Here is a 14,610-nt window from a genome sequence, read left to right on the forward strand (position 1 = left end):
TCCTAGCATCCCTGAACAGAGCCAGCTGTGGATCGTCTTTTTCCAATCCCTCATGCTCACACGGTTGAGTCTGAACAAGATGGGAGGGGCCAGGCTGAGAGTCCTGCTGTGCATCAGACCCTTCCTCTGACACCAAAGGCTCTCCAAACCCCTCCTCCTCCTCTTCAGAATCGTCCGACTCAGCTGCTGGAACCACAGGCTGACGCTGAATCACAACAGTTAAAAACAGATCATGCCAAACCAATCTTAGTTCATTCTTCGACAAAGTGACTAAAATAGACCAGCGAAATAGTGTGGATGTAGTCAGCTTAAGACTTCAGTAACGCATTTGATAAAGTAGACCACAACCTACTCCTTGGTAAGCTAGAAAAAGGTGGAATAGACAACATCACCAGATAGATCTGTAGCTGCCTGGCAAAACATACTCAAAGAGTAGTCCTCAACAGCACTACATCCACATGGAGAGAAGTAAGCAGTGGGGTACCACAAGGTTCCGTCTTAGGCCCAGTACTCTTCAATATCTTCATCAATGAGTTAGATGAGAGAACTGAAGGGAAACTCATTGAATTTGCAGATGACACCAAACTGGCAGGAGTAGCCAACATCCCAGAAGACAAACTGAGGATCCAAAAAGATCTTGAAAAACTTGAACAATGGGCCCTATCCAACAAAATGAGTTTCAATGTGGAGAAAAGCAGTTTTAAATTTAGGCAGGAAAAATCAAAGGTACAAGTACAGACTGGGCAAGACATGGCTTAAAAACAGTAACTGTGAGAGGGACCTTGGAGTCCTAGTGGGCGATCACTTAACCATGAGCCAGCAATGTGCAGACCAGGCAAAAAAGCCAATACAATCCTGGGTTGTATAAACAGAGGCACAGAATCAAGATCATGCGAGGTATTAGTACCGCTTTATAAAACCCTAGTAAGGCCACACTTGGAATACTGAGCCAATTTTGATCATCATGTCACAAAAAAGATGTTGAGAGTTTAGAAAAAATTCAAAGAGCAACTAAGATGAGCAAAGACCTGGAGACTAAAACATACGAAGAACGGCTGCAGGACTTGGGTTTGGCTAGTCTAAAGAAAAGAAGAAATAGGGGAAGACATGATAGCAGTATTCCAGTATTTGAGGGGCTGCCACAAAGAAGAGGGGCTCACGTTATTCACCAAAGCATCTGAGGGAAGAACAAGAAACAATGGCTGGAAACTGATCAAAGAGAGAAGCTACCTAGAATTAAGGAGAAACTTCCTGACAGTGAGGACAATTAACCAGTGGAACAGCTTGCTTCCAGAAATCATGGGTGCTCCATCACTGTAGATTTTTAAGAAGAGGCTAGACAGTCAGTTGTCTGAGAGGGTATAGGCTCTCCTGCTTGAGCAAGGGGCTAGACTAGAAGACCTCCAAGGTCCCTTCCAGCTCTATTCTATTCTAATTAGCCATCAGCCCTGAAATTCTCAGATTAGCCATTCATACTGTATTTCAGAAATTAAATTACACCAAGGCCTCATAATGATGTTAGTGCATGAAAGCCCATATCCTGTGATATAACTGCATTTTCTAATCAACCCTAAGTGATATGAAAAGCACAGCCATTTAACTTAATTTGCATATTATATGTTTATTATATTATGTTGCTAGTAAACCTATCTATCTTAATCTATCTTCCTCATATGTATCTTACCTGGTAGAAAAATGTAGAGCTCGCATTGCACATTCTACTACTTGATATGGGTCATTCTTTATTCTCCAATAGAAGGAAGCCATATTGTATAAAACCCAAGAAGATGAATTCTGTAAAAGGAATAATACATGTGAAAAGAAATGAAGTTATTTTAAATAAATACGGCCCCAAACAGATTTAAAACATAACTTTATGTTTATAATCTTTATGTATATGATCATAACTTTGTTGCGAATTATGTTCTTCCTCCAAATACTTTTCAGGTATTAGACTGTTGTATGTTTGTTCTGCATCAGTCCTTTTAAACAGAGTGAGGAAATTTTTGGAAGCTCCACTTTGTGAGGAGACTGACAACTGCAAACTGGAGGGAGCTACATCATACACACAAATACATGTTAGGCTTTGGGGGAGGACTTATTTTTATAACTGGGATATGCCTTCTTTAAGTGTTATTCCATTCTCTTCATAAATTTCCCATGTGAAAATGATGGGAAACTACTGTCAATTTTCAGCAGTCATTGTTAGAAGGGGCAAATAAGGTTTCAGAAAGATGAATCAGGCCTCCGGCTGCCCTGGCCTGCAAAACTGCTTGACTTTGTTCTAGATGATGCTGATTTAGACAGGACAGCAAAAGTAGTGACTGTACTAATACCTTCAAGAGACCTTCGTATATGCGATGTCCTATCTCTTCTATACTTCTTCCTAAACGTCTTGATAGGTAATTCAATACAGGATCTTCTTTAGGTAACAAGGGCGCAGAAAGATTAATTCTTTCTTGAATACCCTAGACGAAAAGAGGAAAGGTATTAGCATTTCAATTCTTAAGATGGTTTGCCTTTTTGAAAAAAACAATCCCCCAAATTGTATGTTCCCTTAAACCTAATTAGACTTTATGTCATAACTGTGTGTATATAATATTTCTCAAGGTGTAATAGGTTTCATTTCGAGCTGTGCAATTCTTATGAATAAAGTCATATTCTTTATAGAAAACCCAATAAACCAGGCAATACCATTCAATAGAATTTGGTTATTGCTTCACCATATTTAGCTTCCCTGCCTGTACTCTTAACAAAAGATATAATAGCTTTGAAAAGGTAACTATTATAATTTGGACAGCAAATTTATTCTAGTGGTTAAAGTTCTGGACTAGCGGGGAAATCTGAGTTCTAGTACTGCCTTAGTCCTGAAAGCCAGCTAGGTGACCTTAGACCAATTGCTCTCTCTCAGCCCCTAAGAAGGCAGTAGCAAACCACTTAAAAAATACTGTTAAGCAAATACAATTAAGTCATTAAGTTAGGCAACTTTAAGGTCGATAAATAGCTTCTGCTGGGTTGGGATGGGAGTGAGGAGGTGCAGAGGAGAGTGCACAAGGAGGTTTGAAAGAGGCACTGCATGGAAGGCTGCGTGATGGGGGTTAGGGTGTGCAACGGAGTGTACAAGAGACAGAGTGCAAGTCAGAAAGAGTATGCAGGGGTGCACGACTAGCCAGCATAGTATGAGTGCAGAGGGTATTCAGGTGGGAGAGAGAAACTTACCCAGCCAACTTGCCATCTTCCCTATTGGGGAATACATGTGAGAAGCTGGCAGGGAATGTCACAAAGGGTGATCATGTGATCATGGGGGGGTGCTTCAAGGGTGAACCAGTTGCCAAGAGCCCAGATTGCAATCATGTGATTGTGGGGATGCTGCAATGGTTGGTACTCTGAGGAGCAGTTGTAACCATTGTTTGTTTAAAGTTGTCAGAACTTCAGTTGCTGAATGAATGTTCATGGTTCGAGGCCTATCTATAGCTACTTTAAATGATCATTTGCAACACTTCTCAAAATCATGAAAAGTACCCAGATGCAACAACCATTAATGCTACATCTTGATCAACAATACATGGTTTTATCAAATAACTTTAGAAGCATGTTAAATATATTTACATTACAGTCTGCATTGGTTTAACACATTAGTTGCCTTGGTAGGGGTGAACTGGTCTGAAACATAATTTAGAAATCTTTCAAATGATAGATGCAGTGCATGTCTACTCAGAAGTAAGGTGCACTGACTTTAACTAGTTTAAGTGGACATAATATGACAAACACAATGACAACTAGAAAATCTAGTTGTCCACATCAAATTATGATTTCTTTGCCAAAGTGGCAAAGATCTTAAAATATACAGATCTTAAAATATTCATACTCTCATAGAGACAAACTTTTGCATGCACCTTGCTGCAGTTCAGTTACTGAACTGAAATATTCATAGCAGAAATGAAATACAAGGCATAGAAAAGACATGGGAAATAATAGCTCTGGCTTGATGTGCTAAATACCTAATGATATTAGGTAACTGAATTCATTCACATGGAACCATGATTCCAAGGAAATCATGTTTCAACTCTGAAAACTCTTAAAATTTAGGCTTATTATTCTACATGAATGCATTGCTCCTTCAATAATTCAGGAGGATATAAAGTTAACTGTGTTTATGCACAGGAGTTTTTATAAGCAGACAAAAACCAAGATAAGATTGAAAATACAACACAATACAAAAAATAGGTAGGATACTATAGTTGTTTAAACAATTAAAGAGAATTAAAGATCTGCAGCATCAAAACAGTTGTGATTTCTGAATTGTCTTTTACTGGGCTAATAACACAACTGTAAACTTCTCAATCTGCCGTATTTAAAATACTAATATAACCAATTACTTACTCGTAAATGCTGAAATGCATGAATGCTGTATGGTAGATCTAAAATTTTAGTACATTCTGGTTCTTCTAGGTCTAGAGGTAAAGGAGACTTTGTGTCTACATAATCTTCAGGACTAAAGCATAAGAACAAATAAATAAATAACAAGAGTTTTGGTGCAACAAAAAAAATACAAAATACTAATTAGGAAAAGGAATGTGGGGAAAAATAACTCTACTAAAACGTATTTTTCTATAGCACATCACTGTTCATTCTTCCATCTCCCAAAACAGCTGTAATTAACATGAAAACCAATTATCCAAGCAGCTTGTTACTAGCTAGGGATGGATTTAGATTCCTTCTAAATTACAGCTTTTCTATTTTTTGTGTGTGCACAATTAGCTTTCTTAGTACCTGATGTCTTTGCTCTCTAAGGTGATATATGTGCCATCATAGAGATCCAAATCCCCCAAGGGCACCTTTGCTTTAATACAATCAGGATCTTCTTTATTATGCCTTTGTTCCAATCCTGTATCTCTGTCTTCATTCTCCTCTATATGGATCTTCTGAGCTACTAATTGTTTCTGCAAAAACAAAACAAAACCTCAAAATAAAATAAAATGCATTGTTCAAAATACAAATATCACCAAAAATACATACTCATTTTTTATGAAAATGACACGGCAATTGTCTCTTGTTCCTTAATCTCAAGTTATATAGGGATTGTGCACAGTGATATTACTAGGAGTTAGTGATCTGAAACTTATCTGCCTGTTTTATAAGGTTGGGAACGGTTAGGATTGTAAGAGTTAAAACAGAAGTATTAAGTCTTAGGTTCACTTTAATTTTTAATTTTGAAGAAAAAAATTGCCAAAGATAATTCTGCTGAAAATTAAGATATTTTGCACCTAACCATACCATCAGCAATTGAATTGGCTTATTATTTTTTAAAAGTAATTTTCTGCTTATCTGATACATGTGCACAAGAACATTAAGGGTAAAAGTCAATACCCACCCACCTGTAATTATACAACTGCAGTTCGAAGAGTTCAGTTAAACTCTCAAAAAGGACATGAATTAGCTTGGATGACCAAAGTAACATAGTTAAGTAAACGTACACTACTAAAAATGTAGAACTGAGGCTAAAACATCCGGACTGAATATTTTTAAGACTACAAATTCATATTGACAAAGAAAATTATTGTTTCCTACTTTTGTTTGCCAAGACGACAATTTTGAAAATAAAATCATTTTACTAATCTCACCTCCAGCTCTTTGAGGTAGTTAACAGTTGTTTCTTGTCTCATTAATATTACTAAATCATGAGGATGTTTCAGATTCATTGGTGAGTCAACCTGCAATACAGTCCAAAATAACCATTGTTATGATTTCTTCCTTCAAACTGTCTTTCTTGCATTCTTCTGAATAAACTACCCTAACCTACTAAATCACACTGTAGCATCTTAAGAATGATGAACACATAGACCTGTATCAAAGACTACTTATATGCTGCATTGGTTTTATATGCTTGGACTTCAGAACTTAGTTATTTAAGCTTACTTTTAAGCTTAAGGATGGTTCCTATTTGGCTGAAAAAATATGGTGGGTTCAATTTTCACACATTTTACATTCCTAGTTAGAAAATTGGTATTAAGCACAGTTCTGGACTTAACAAAGAATTGCAGTTTACATAGCATTGAGGTTCTGAAACTAGCAAACACACATTCCTTCTTCTTGTATCTTTTTGTCATTGTTATAAACTAGAAAAAATAGTAACTGAACAAATAAAATGCAAAATGGTGACTGGCCTGTGCTGTTGTCTAGACAAGAGAAAAGAAAGTAGAATGCATATTCACAGATCTTTAGAGAATATTTTGGAAAGAGGGAAAAGAATTTCAGGTAAACTATGGTATGATCAAATTTTCCCTAACTGACCTGTTATTCAAAAACAAAGAAAATTCTACTAATGGACATTGATAATAATAAAAAAAAATACAAACATGTGAGGCTCATCTAAAACAGAGTTTTAAAACACTTAAAACTAGATTATACTAGTTTTTCCTCCTCCCTATTCTCCCCCCCTTTTGCAGTGATACTTTAGCGCCACATGCAGCACTTATAATCAATAATCAAATGGAATCTATCTGATCACTGACTGGAACAAAAATATTTGTTCAGAAAGGAAACTGAACTCTTTATTTGAATGTACTACAAAATAAAAGTGCCATGCAAAATGTTTCAAATTAAAATATTTAGTGTTAGAAACATCCTGTTTCTGCAGATAGGAAAAAAAGCCAGATATTTTTTTAATTTTAAGAGATGAAACAGGTGCCTTAAAATTCTGCAGAGCTTCTGGCTCCTGGTTAATATCCTCCCCAAAGCCAGAACTTTGGCTCTACCCAGTCCAGAGGTGCTCAGAGAGCTGGAAAAATGGAGCTGCATGCAGTTCTTTGGCTGCAGATTGTGCACCTTTATTACAAATACTCAAAGGTAAGTTCCATTAAAAATAAAAAAAGAAACACTACAATGGATTCAAAAGCTTTAAATGTGTGAGAAATTAAATGTTCAGGAAAAAATAATTAATGGGTACACTTGATAGACAGAAAAAAAGTTTAGTTTCAGAAGCATCTAATTTCTGATTTTTTTTTATGTCACTAAAAATTCTGCAAGTTCTGCATTTAAAATTATGGCACATTGTTTTTTCCAAGTGATTAACACTTCAGGGACAGAACAATATTTTTTACCCAACAAGATTAAAAACGGAAGAAAAAAGTTTTCATCCCCAAATGAGAACATGGTTTGGGAACAAACAACACATGGGTTAAATTTAAGTAAAGGGAATACAACTTCAGCGCCTTCCTACTGCTTTTCTTAACAAGTGAGCTGACCAAGGTCCTGAAGAAACAGCATAAAGGTCTTTTGGTGATGCATATTTAGAAGGGGAAGCATTTCATGAGTATAAACTGTTCACACGAAGAGACTCAACTACTTTAACATGATAGGTAGTATAGCTGAGGGAGAAAAGTATGAGAAAAGAAAATCCAGCTATGGAACAAGAATTGGAGTAGATTTCCACAGAGATCTAGGGAGGGAAACTAGTCTGTGCTTCAGGTAGTTATCAGCATACTTTATTAGCACACTTTCAGCTAACCAGGGGTGTCAAACTCACAACATCACGTGATGTGTTGCGACTTTTTTGCTATTGCCGGCAATGTGGTGGGCGCAGTTTTGCTATGATGCATCAAGCCCACGGGCTGGCACTTTGACACCCCTGAGCTAACCCAACAGTCACTCTCAAAACCATATAATATTTGTAGCATTAAAGAAGTATACATTTCATGTAACTTTTTTCCTAGACTTTCTTTTGTATTAAATAAATCCGTATTTTATTGTCTTCAGAATTTTATACGTATCATCCTTACTCTCAATTCCGTTTACATACTATAAATCATGTAAGAAAATATGATTTCTTTTCCAAAGAGAAAATGTTGTATTAAATAGCAGTAACTTAGCCTTAAACCACAGTTGATACCTTTCAATTTATGTTGGATATTGTATTCACCGAAATTCAAAAACTTGTGCAATACCTATTTTTCAAGAGCTATATATTGCAATATTACTTTTAAGGCATTTAGAATCCAGATAAAAACAGAATCGTTAGCTATTGAAACTATAGCAGTGACATTAGTATTTTCTTCTTAGGTAACTTTCACTTTTATATATGATGAAGAAACTAGTAGTTGCAAAGCTTTAAGGCTGCTCATTTTCTTACTACTTTAATTGAAGTCCATTGCTAGTACTGTAGCTATTTCTATGCCATATTAACCTTTCGCCGCGAGCTAAAAACATACTTTTTTGAACAAGCTGGCCTGGCCTGATGGGGAACTGGGGGGGTTGTTATTGTTATTTTATTGGGGTTTTAAGATGTATTAATTGTTTTTAGTATGGGCATGTATTTAATTATTTTTTAACTTTTGTAATCCTGTATTTTTATTCTTGCCCTGTTCACCGCCCTGAGTCCTTCGGGAGAAGGGCGGTATAGAAATATTATTAAATTAAATTAAATTAAATTATGATCTATTCCATGCTTAATTAGAACAAAAATCTAAGTCAGGGTGTGTATAATTTAATACATTTAACTTGTATTTTCAAAATACCAGAAGTCCAATTCAGCCATATTTCTAACTGAATATGAGGACAAGGTAATGTAAGAGCAAATAAAAAATTTAACTGTACCATACTAAATGGAGCACAAAACCCTTTACTCCCCTAATAAAACAGTTTAAAGGAATAGGATTATTATAGTGATAACTATTACAAAGTACCCTCTTTTTAAGACTATGTAGTGTACATGTTAAAAAAAAAACCTCTGGACATCAGTATAAATTCGAATTATTAACAGGTAATTTCTCCCATCCCAATTCTGGAAAAGGCCATCAGAAGATGCAAATATAAATCTAAATAGTAAGAGAGAATTTGGGTCTTTTTGAAGAGCATCATTCTGTTGATTTTACGTTTAAAGAAATTTTAATGTTTTTTGAAAAGATCTAATCTTAATTAAAATATAAATTACTGAATGCCTAGAATATCTCTAAGAACACACTTTAAGGGTAATCCTTATCTTATTAACTTTATCAATATTCTAAGAGATATATTAATCTAGTCAAGTGTTGCTTTCTCAACATATCACTCAAATTATAGTTAAATAGTAGGTTTTTTTTTCTTTCCTGACAGTATCATCCTGCTTTCAGCATGCTTTTACGTTCCTGAAAATCAGGAAAATGTTAATTCTTTTTCCACCTTAGGCATGGAAGCCTAAGACTGGGTAAACTTGGGCTGGTCACTTTCTCTCAGTCCAACCTCTGCCTCACAGGTCTGTTCTTGTGGGAATATAACAGAAGGAAGCACCACTATGTATGTTGTTGCTTTAAGTTATTCATATAAAATAAAGGCAGGATAAAATTAATCTTAAAAAATATGTAGGGTCTACTCATATTTTTGAATTGTCTAATTAGGGTCTTCTACGATCAGAAAACTGGCATCTATTACCTGATCTACTTGACCAATCCCATATTCATGGACAAGTAGGTAAGAATACATTTCCTGTATCTCATGTTGTCTCCCATTATTTCCAGAGAAACCCAGAGAGACTGTAATTTAGAAAGATAAAACCTAAGACCCTTGGGCTTGTAGAAGCCCAAGCAGGATAAATGTCTTGCAAATTGAAGAGAAACCTTCCTTTTCACAGCTGTTTCCTGCCTCGTCTGGAGAAATAAATGTGGTATGAGTGTGTGCCATGTAGCTGCTTCTGTTGTAGGATAAAGATTTCAGAAGAGAATTTTTTTAAAAAAGAGGTAGGTTGAAATATGTTTTTATTTTCGTCAAGACAGAGTTTCAGGTAAACTCAGGTAAACCTTCATGAAGTCTTAGTTCTCCCTAAATCAAAAGTAATCCTTAAAAAAAACCCAACAAAACACTATGCAGGAAACAGGACTTGTACTGCTTCAGAGGACAGCATACAATCTGATCAGCAAATGCTGCTTGCAAACATCTCCTGAGGGAAGCCAACCTTATTTCATCAACATAGGTTCCTTTGAAATTTGCAATAAGCCAGAAAAACTCTGAAGAAAGGTTTCAGAAACTTTTTCCTCAACTCTAGCAAGCCTTTGATCCTTATACTTCCTAGTCAGATACAAAATAAAGCTCCAACCCTTTGGTCTGGCCTTAAGGTCAACAGAGTCTGCCAACACTACATTTATTGTGGAAGAGACTGATGATTATGTTTTTCCTTACCAGGCTTCTTAAAGAACTGAAATTTCTCAAGAGCTACAGTTCAAAATTACTATACAGCGTCGTAGTCCCAGTCCAGAAAGGTCAGGAAAAGTTATGTTCTATGAGGCTGTGGGCATCCACTTTGGGCCCTTTTTATTATCTTTGGCCTAGATCGAGGGTGACGGACAACTTTTTGAATATTCTCTTCCTTCTTCATATAAAATTCTGTTTCTTCTTTTAAAGTTTTATTAGTTTATAATATATAATGGAAATACAAAAGCAAATAGCGGAAAAGATGGGAAGGGAAAGGGAAGTAGAGAAGTGAGGTAAGGGGAAAAAAAAGGCATTGACTTCTGACTTGTGCAATAGAGTATCAACTTCAAATTCTGTTTCCAAATTGGATCATCCCTAGTTTTTACTTCAATTATAAAGAAAGAAGTGGCCCTGCCTTTTTTTAAAAAATGGATTGCAGTTTGAGTTAATTAATTTTCAAGTTAAAATTAATAGCATTTGTTGTATATTTGCCATTCTCTAAAAAAATGCTTGAATACTTTTATCCTATGTGCTTTAAAATGTCAGCAAAAATTCTTTTCACTGGAACATTGGTTTGTGCTTAAATTGTAAGCCGCCCTGAGTCTTCGGAGAAGGGCGGGATATAAATGGGATTAAAATTAAATTAAAATTAAAATTAAGGTAACATAACTACAATGATTGGAGTTACTGATAAGCAAGTAGGAAAGCTGTGACCAGAATATAAATTAAACTTGTAGCTTTCTATATTGATCCATGAATTGTAAAAGTAACTAAACTTTGTAAGTTTAAATATGTCACTCATTATGTATAATAAAACAGATTTCATCTATCCCAGTTTTTGAGTTCCAGAATTACTGAGCAATCATGGCTTTTGCTGAGAATTTTGGAAAACAGTCCACTAATGAACAGAAAGATTGAATTGAGAAAAGTTGCAGTGTAATATATATAAAAGCAGGTTTTTTTTAAAAAAAACCCACCGAAGATTTATAAGTCTAAAAAAAGAAAAAGAAAACCACTGAATTCAGACATAAAAGGAACAGAAGAAAAACAGATAGATGAAAAATCTCTAATAATTTTATACAATAAGATATTTTGATAGCTTGCTGTGGGTGCTGAAAGAAAATGACTGCCATGGAAAAGCTTGTCCATTCACAAACTAAACGCAACAATGGGCAAAAATGTTCCCTGTGACCTTTTCTGGCTTTGATAAAATTAAACAGGATCAGACCTGTACTATTCGGATGGAATATTGTAATAAAATACTAGATCTATTTCAAGAATTAAAAAAAATAATCCTATAAAAATATAATAGCATTATATCATTGTAAAGAAAATATATGTGCAGTCACTAGAAGTTGAGTTCAACTTAAGAGTGTATACACTCTCTAGCTCCCAGCTTATCCAAACAAAACAATGAAATGCTACTATGTATCAATATTACAGCCTTCTAATGCCTATAGGAGTATTGCTGGAAATAAATAAAATTATATGGGGGAATCTTTTGCAGTATAATTATAAATTTTATTTAAAATTAAATTCATCTGAATAGGGAACAGGTGATGAACCCCCAAAATGTCAATAAACCTATTAATGTCCATAAACACAATGAAAAACCTAGGTATGAGCACTCCTTCATTGGGTAATAATGATTGCCTCTGCTAGCAAACACTTAACATGTGAAGAATGGAGAAAAAGCTGTAATGCCATTACTTGTTATATTATATACGGTATCTAGTTATCTGCATCAGATAACCGTGGTGGCGCAGTGGTTAGAATGCAGTATTGCAGGCTATTTCTGCTGCCTGCTGACTGCCTGCATTTTGGCAGTTCAATTCTCAAGGTTGACTCAGCCTTCCATCCTTCTGAGGTTGGTAAAATGAGGACCCAGACTGTTGGGGGCAATATGCTCTGTAAACCGCTTAGAGAGGGCTGTAAAGTGGTATATAAATCTAAGTGCTATTGCTATCAATGAAATACAGTTATCCATGTGTATCATCATTTATATAATCTAATAATTGCTTATTGAAATGCAATTTGAAAAATTTCATAAGAGGCAGATTTCTCCATAATGAATGATCAGTCTCTTTCACTGTAAAAAGAAAATATTCAGTGATCTGGACTAAATACTGTGTCCCTTATATTCTCTCTTGCACAAACTGATTTAATTAAGGCAACACTTTTTAAATACATTTTTTCTTAAGGTGGGAGCTACCTAATATGAAATATGAATTAGACCACCAGCTATAGCTCTATTAACTCAATAACTAATTTATACCTTCTAATTTAGGAATGGGAATAATTTTAGTTTGCTCTTTTGTATTAGGCAAAAAAAAGATAGTAGAGGCAAAAAAAAGATAGTAGAGGGTGAGAAAATGGAAACATGGGAGAAAAAGAAATTTTTCATAATTATTGATCATAGGATTGGCCCATTACAAGACTAAATACATTTTTGTCATTTAAAAAAAACACAAAAAACCCTGCAGTACATGTGCAGCATGATAAAAACAAACAAGGACACTAGGGAATAAATATATATTATAGATCATTCCCTGTTAAGGATTAAATGACATTTGATGGTTATATCTGCACAATTATTGATTGAATTTATTTTAAAAATGACAAAGCAATCTAGTTTGGTGCAATTATAACAGTAAATACCAAACTATATTGTTCTGTCCCTGCACAGCAAAATGGGACTTTGTACTCTTGAAACTCTAAGAATCACCATCTTTTACTGAATGGTAGGCACTAAACAGCAAATGGAATGAAAAAGCAAACATAAGGCTGACACTGCTGCCGACTGAATCATATGAATGAAACAGTTAAAGAACTGAGAAAATACAGTGCTCAGCCTAATTACTGTAGTGTATCAGATAGAAATTATTCTTGAACTTACAAGGTTTTTAGGAAATAATGAATTAGAATGGCTTTTGCAAAGAGATGTCATTTGTATTAAACAGGCACCTGATTCATTTCAATGAAAACAGAAAGCAGCATTTGAAATTTTGTCTACCAACAGCTTCTCATTGCCATATATGGGCAGGAAAATAAGAGGTGTAAACTTTGTGAAGAGTGTAGCTTTTCTCCGGGATAATTTATCATTAAAATGGAGGACAGCTGAGATTCACTGAGAATATAGTAATGCTTAATTTACCCTCCCCTATCAGAGTTGTCTTTTCATGTAAAAATAGTGTTTTGGTTAAGGCTTTCAAATAATAAAACAGTACAGCAAACAATAAAAATGAATAAGCAGCAAGCAGTAAAATTTCCTACATGTTTTTTTACAAATTCTAAAAAAGACTGAAAAACTCTGCAAAGATGTTATTAAATTATTTGAATGGGCAATAAAACGGCTGTTGTGGGTACCAAGCACATAAGAGTACCAAGGAAAAATACTTAGCTTTAGCACTTCTTCCTTTGAAAGCATTACCCTCAAGATAGAATAATGGAAAACAATTGAAACAAATCAAATCATTAGGAGACAAGCCACACACAAAAGCAAATTATTAAAGGTTCGGAGTTTTCTAATATGGCAAACTTACAACATTTTTGCATCTACGCAAAAAAAAAAAAAGGCAGTTCAACAGGAACACATGAAATGTGCATGTAAAATGATGTCGCGTTTTCACTCCCTCTGTCCTCCGTATCTCAATGGCCAAACAGGATCTTCACGCGTAGAGGCAGCCTATCTCGGACAACCCTATGCAGGAGAGGAGATGCGCGTCGATTTCATCCTTCCCTCGCCTGTGAATTCACACTGGCCCGTGTGGGGAAACACCGGACGCCGGCCTTGGTGGTGGATCGAGCCAAACTGTTAAGCCTTTCTTTTCGAGAATCCGAAAGGGAGAAAATACCCTCCAGCGTTATTTCGAATCGCAAAGGGAAGAAAAGTTTCGGCTCGGAACTCTCTCCTCGGGTTCAGCCGTCCTTCTGAAAAGACGAGACCTACCTACCTACCTACTTACCTCCCGGCAACACTCGAGGGAAGCTGACGCGGCTACCTAGAAGCCCGCGCAAGCCCTCGGCTCTTCTCACCAGCCCGGGAAAAAACTGAGGAAGGGGAGAAATATTTTCCCAGGGACGTTCTTCCTGTCGACCTGACAACCCCACCCTCACCTGCTGTTGGATCTTGCCGTCTTCGGTGACCACCCAGTGCGTGGTGGCGGCGCCTGGACGAGGCGCCAAGCCCAGCAGCAAACAGAGGCCGAAGAACGAGCGCACGGAGGCGCGCGCCAGCCTTCGGCCACTCCATCCGGACGCTCCTGCTGCCACCGCCATCTTCCACAACCTTAGCCTGACCGCCTTCCCCGGAACCGGAAGCACGCAACTCGCCATTTTGGAGACGAAAGTGCGTCTGTCTCTATTGCTCTATATATAATATCGTAAGAAGAAAAAGAAGCCTTTTTTTTTAAAAAAAAGGGAAGAGTTCGAAACAAAGCGAAATTG

General features: G+C 36.1%; 1 protein-coding gene across 2 annotated transcripts in view; it reads right to left on the reverse strand.

Annotated features, from left to right (window-relative positions):
* The window catches only part of TTC17 (tetratricopeptide repeat domain 17), a 61,213-nt gene extending 46,747 nt beyond the window's left edge, over window positions 1-14,466 (reverse strand). For both annotated transcript variants that reach the window (XM_081344122.1, XM_081344123.1), the window contains exons 1-6: window positions 14,281-14,466; window positions 5,625-5,714; window positions 4,774-4,943; window positions 4,384-4,495; window positions 2,337-2,468; window positions 1,685-1,794 (exon numbers count right to left, since the gene is read on the reverse strand). In XM_081344122.1, the coding sequence (XP_081200248.1) occupies window positions 1,685-1,794; window positions 2,337-2,468; window positions 4,384-4,495; window positions 4,774-4,943; window positions 5,625-5,714; window positions 14,281-14,442 (776 nt within the window). In that variant the 5' untranslated portion in view covers window positions 14,443-14,466. The remainder of the gene's footprint in view (window positions 1-1,684; window positions 1,795-2,336; window positions 2,469-4,383; window positions 4,496-4,773; window positions 4,944-5,624; window positions 5,715-14,280) is intronic.
* Between the last annotated feature and the right edge of the window lie 144 nt (window positions 14,467-14,610).

This window comes from Vipera berus, assembly GCF_964194415.1.
Source record: "Vipera berus genome assembly, chromosome: 1".
In the NCBI taxonomy this organism is placed as follows: Eukaryota; Metazoa; Chordata; class Lepidosauria; order Squamata; family Viperidae; genus Vipera; species Vipera berus.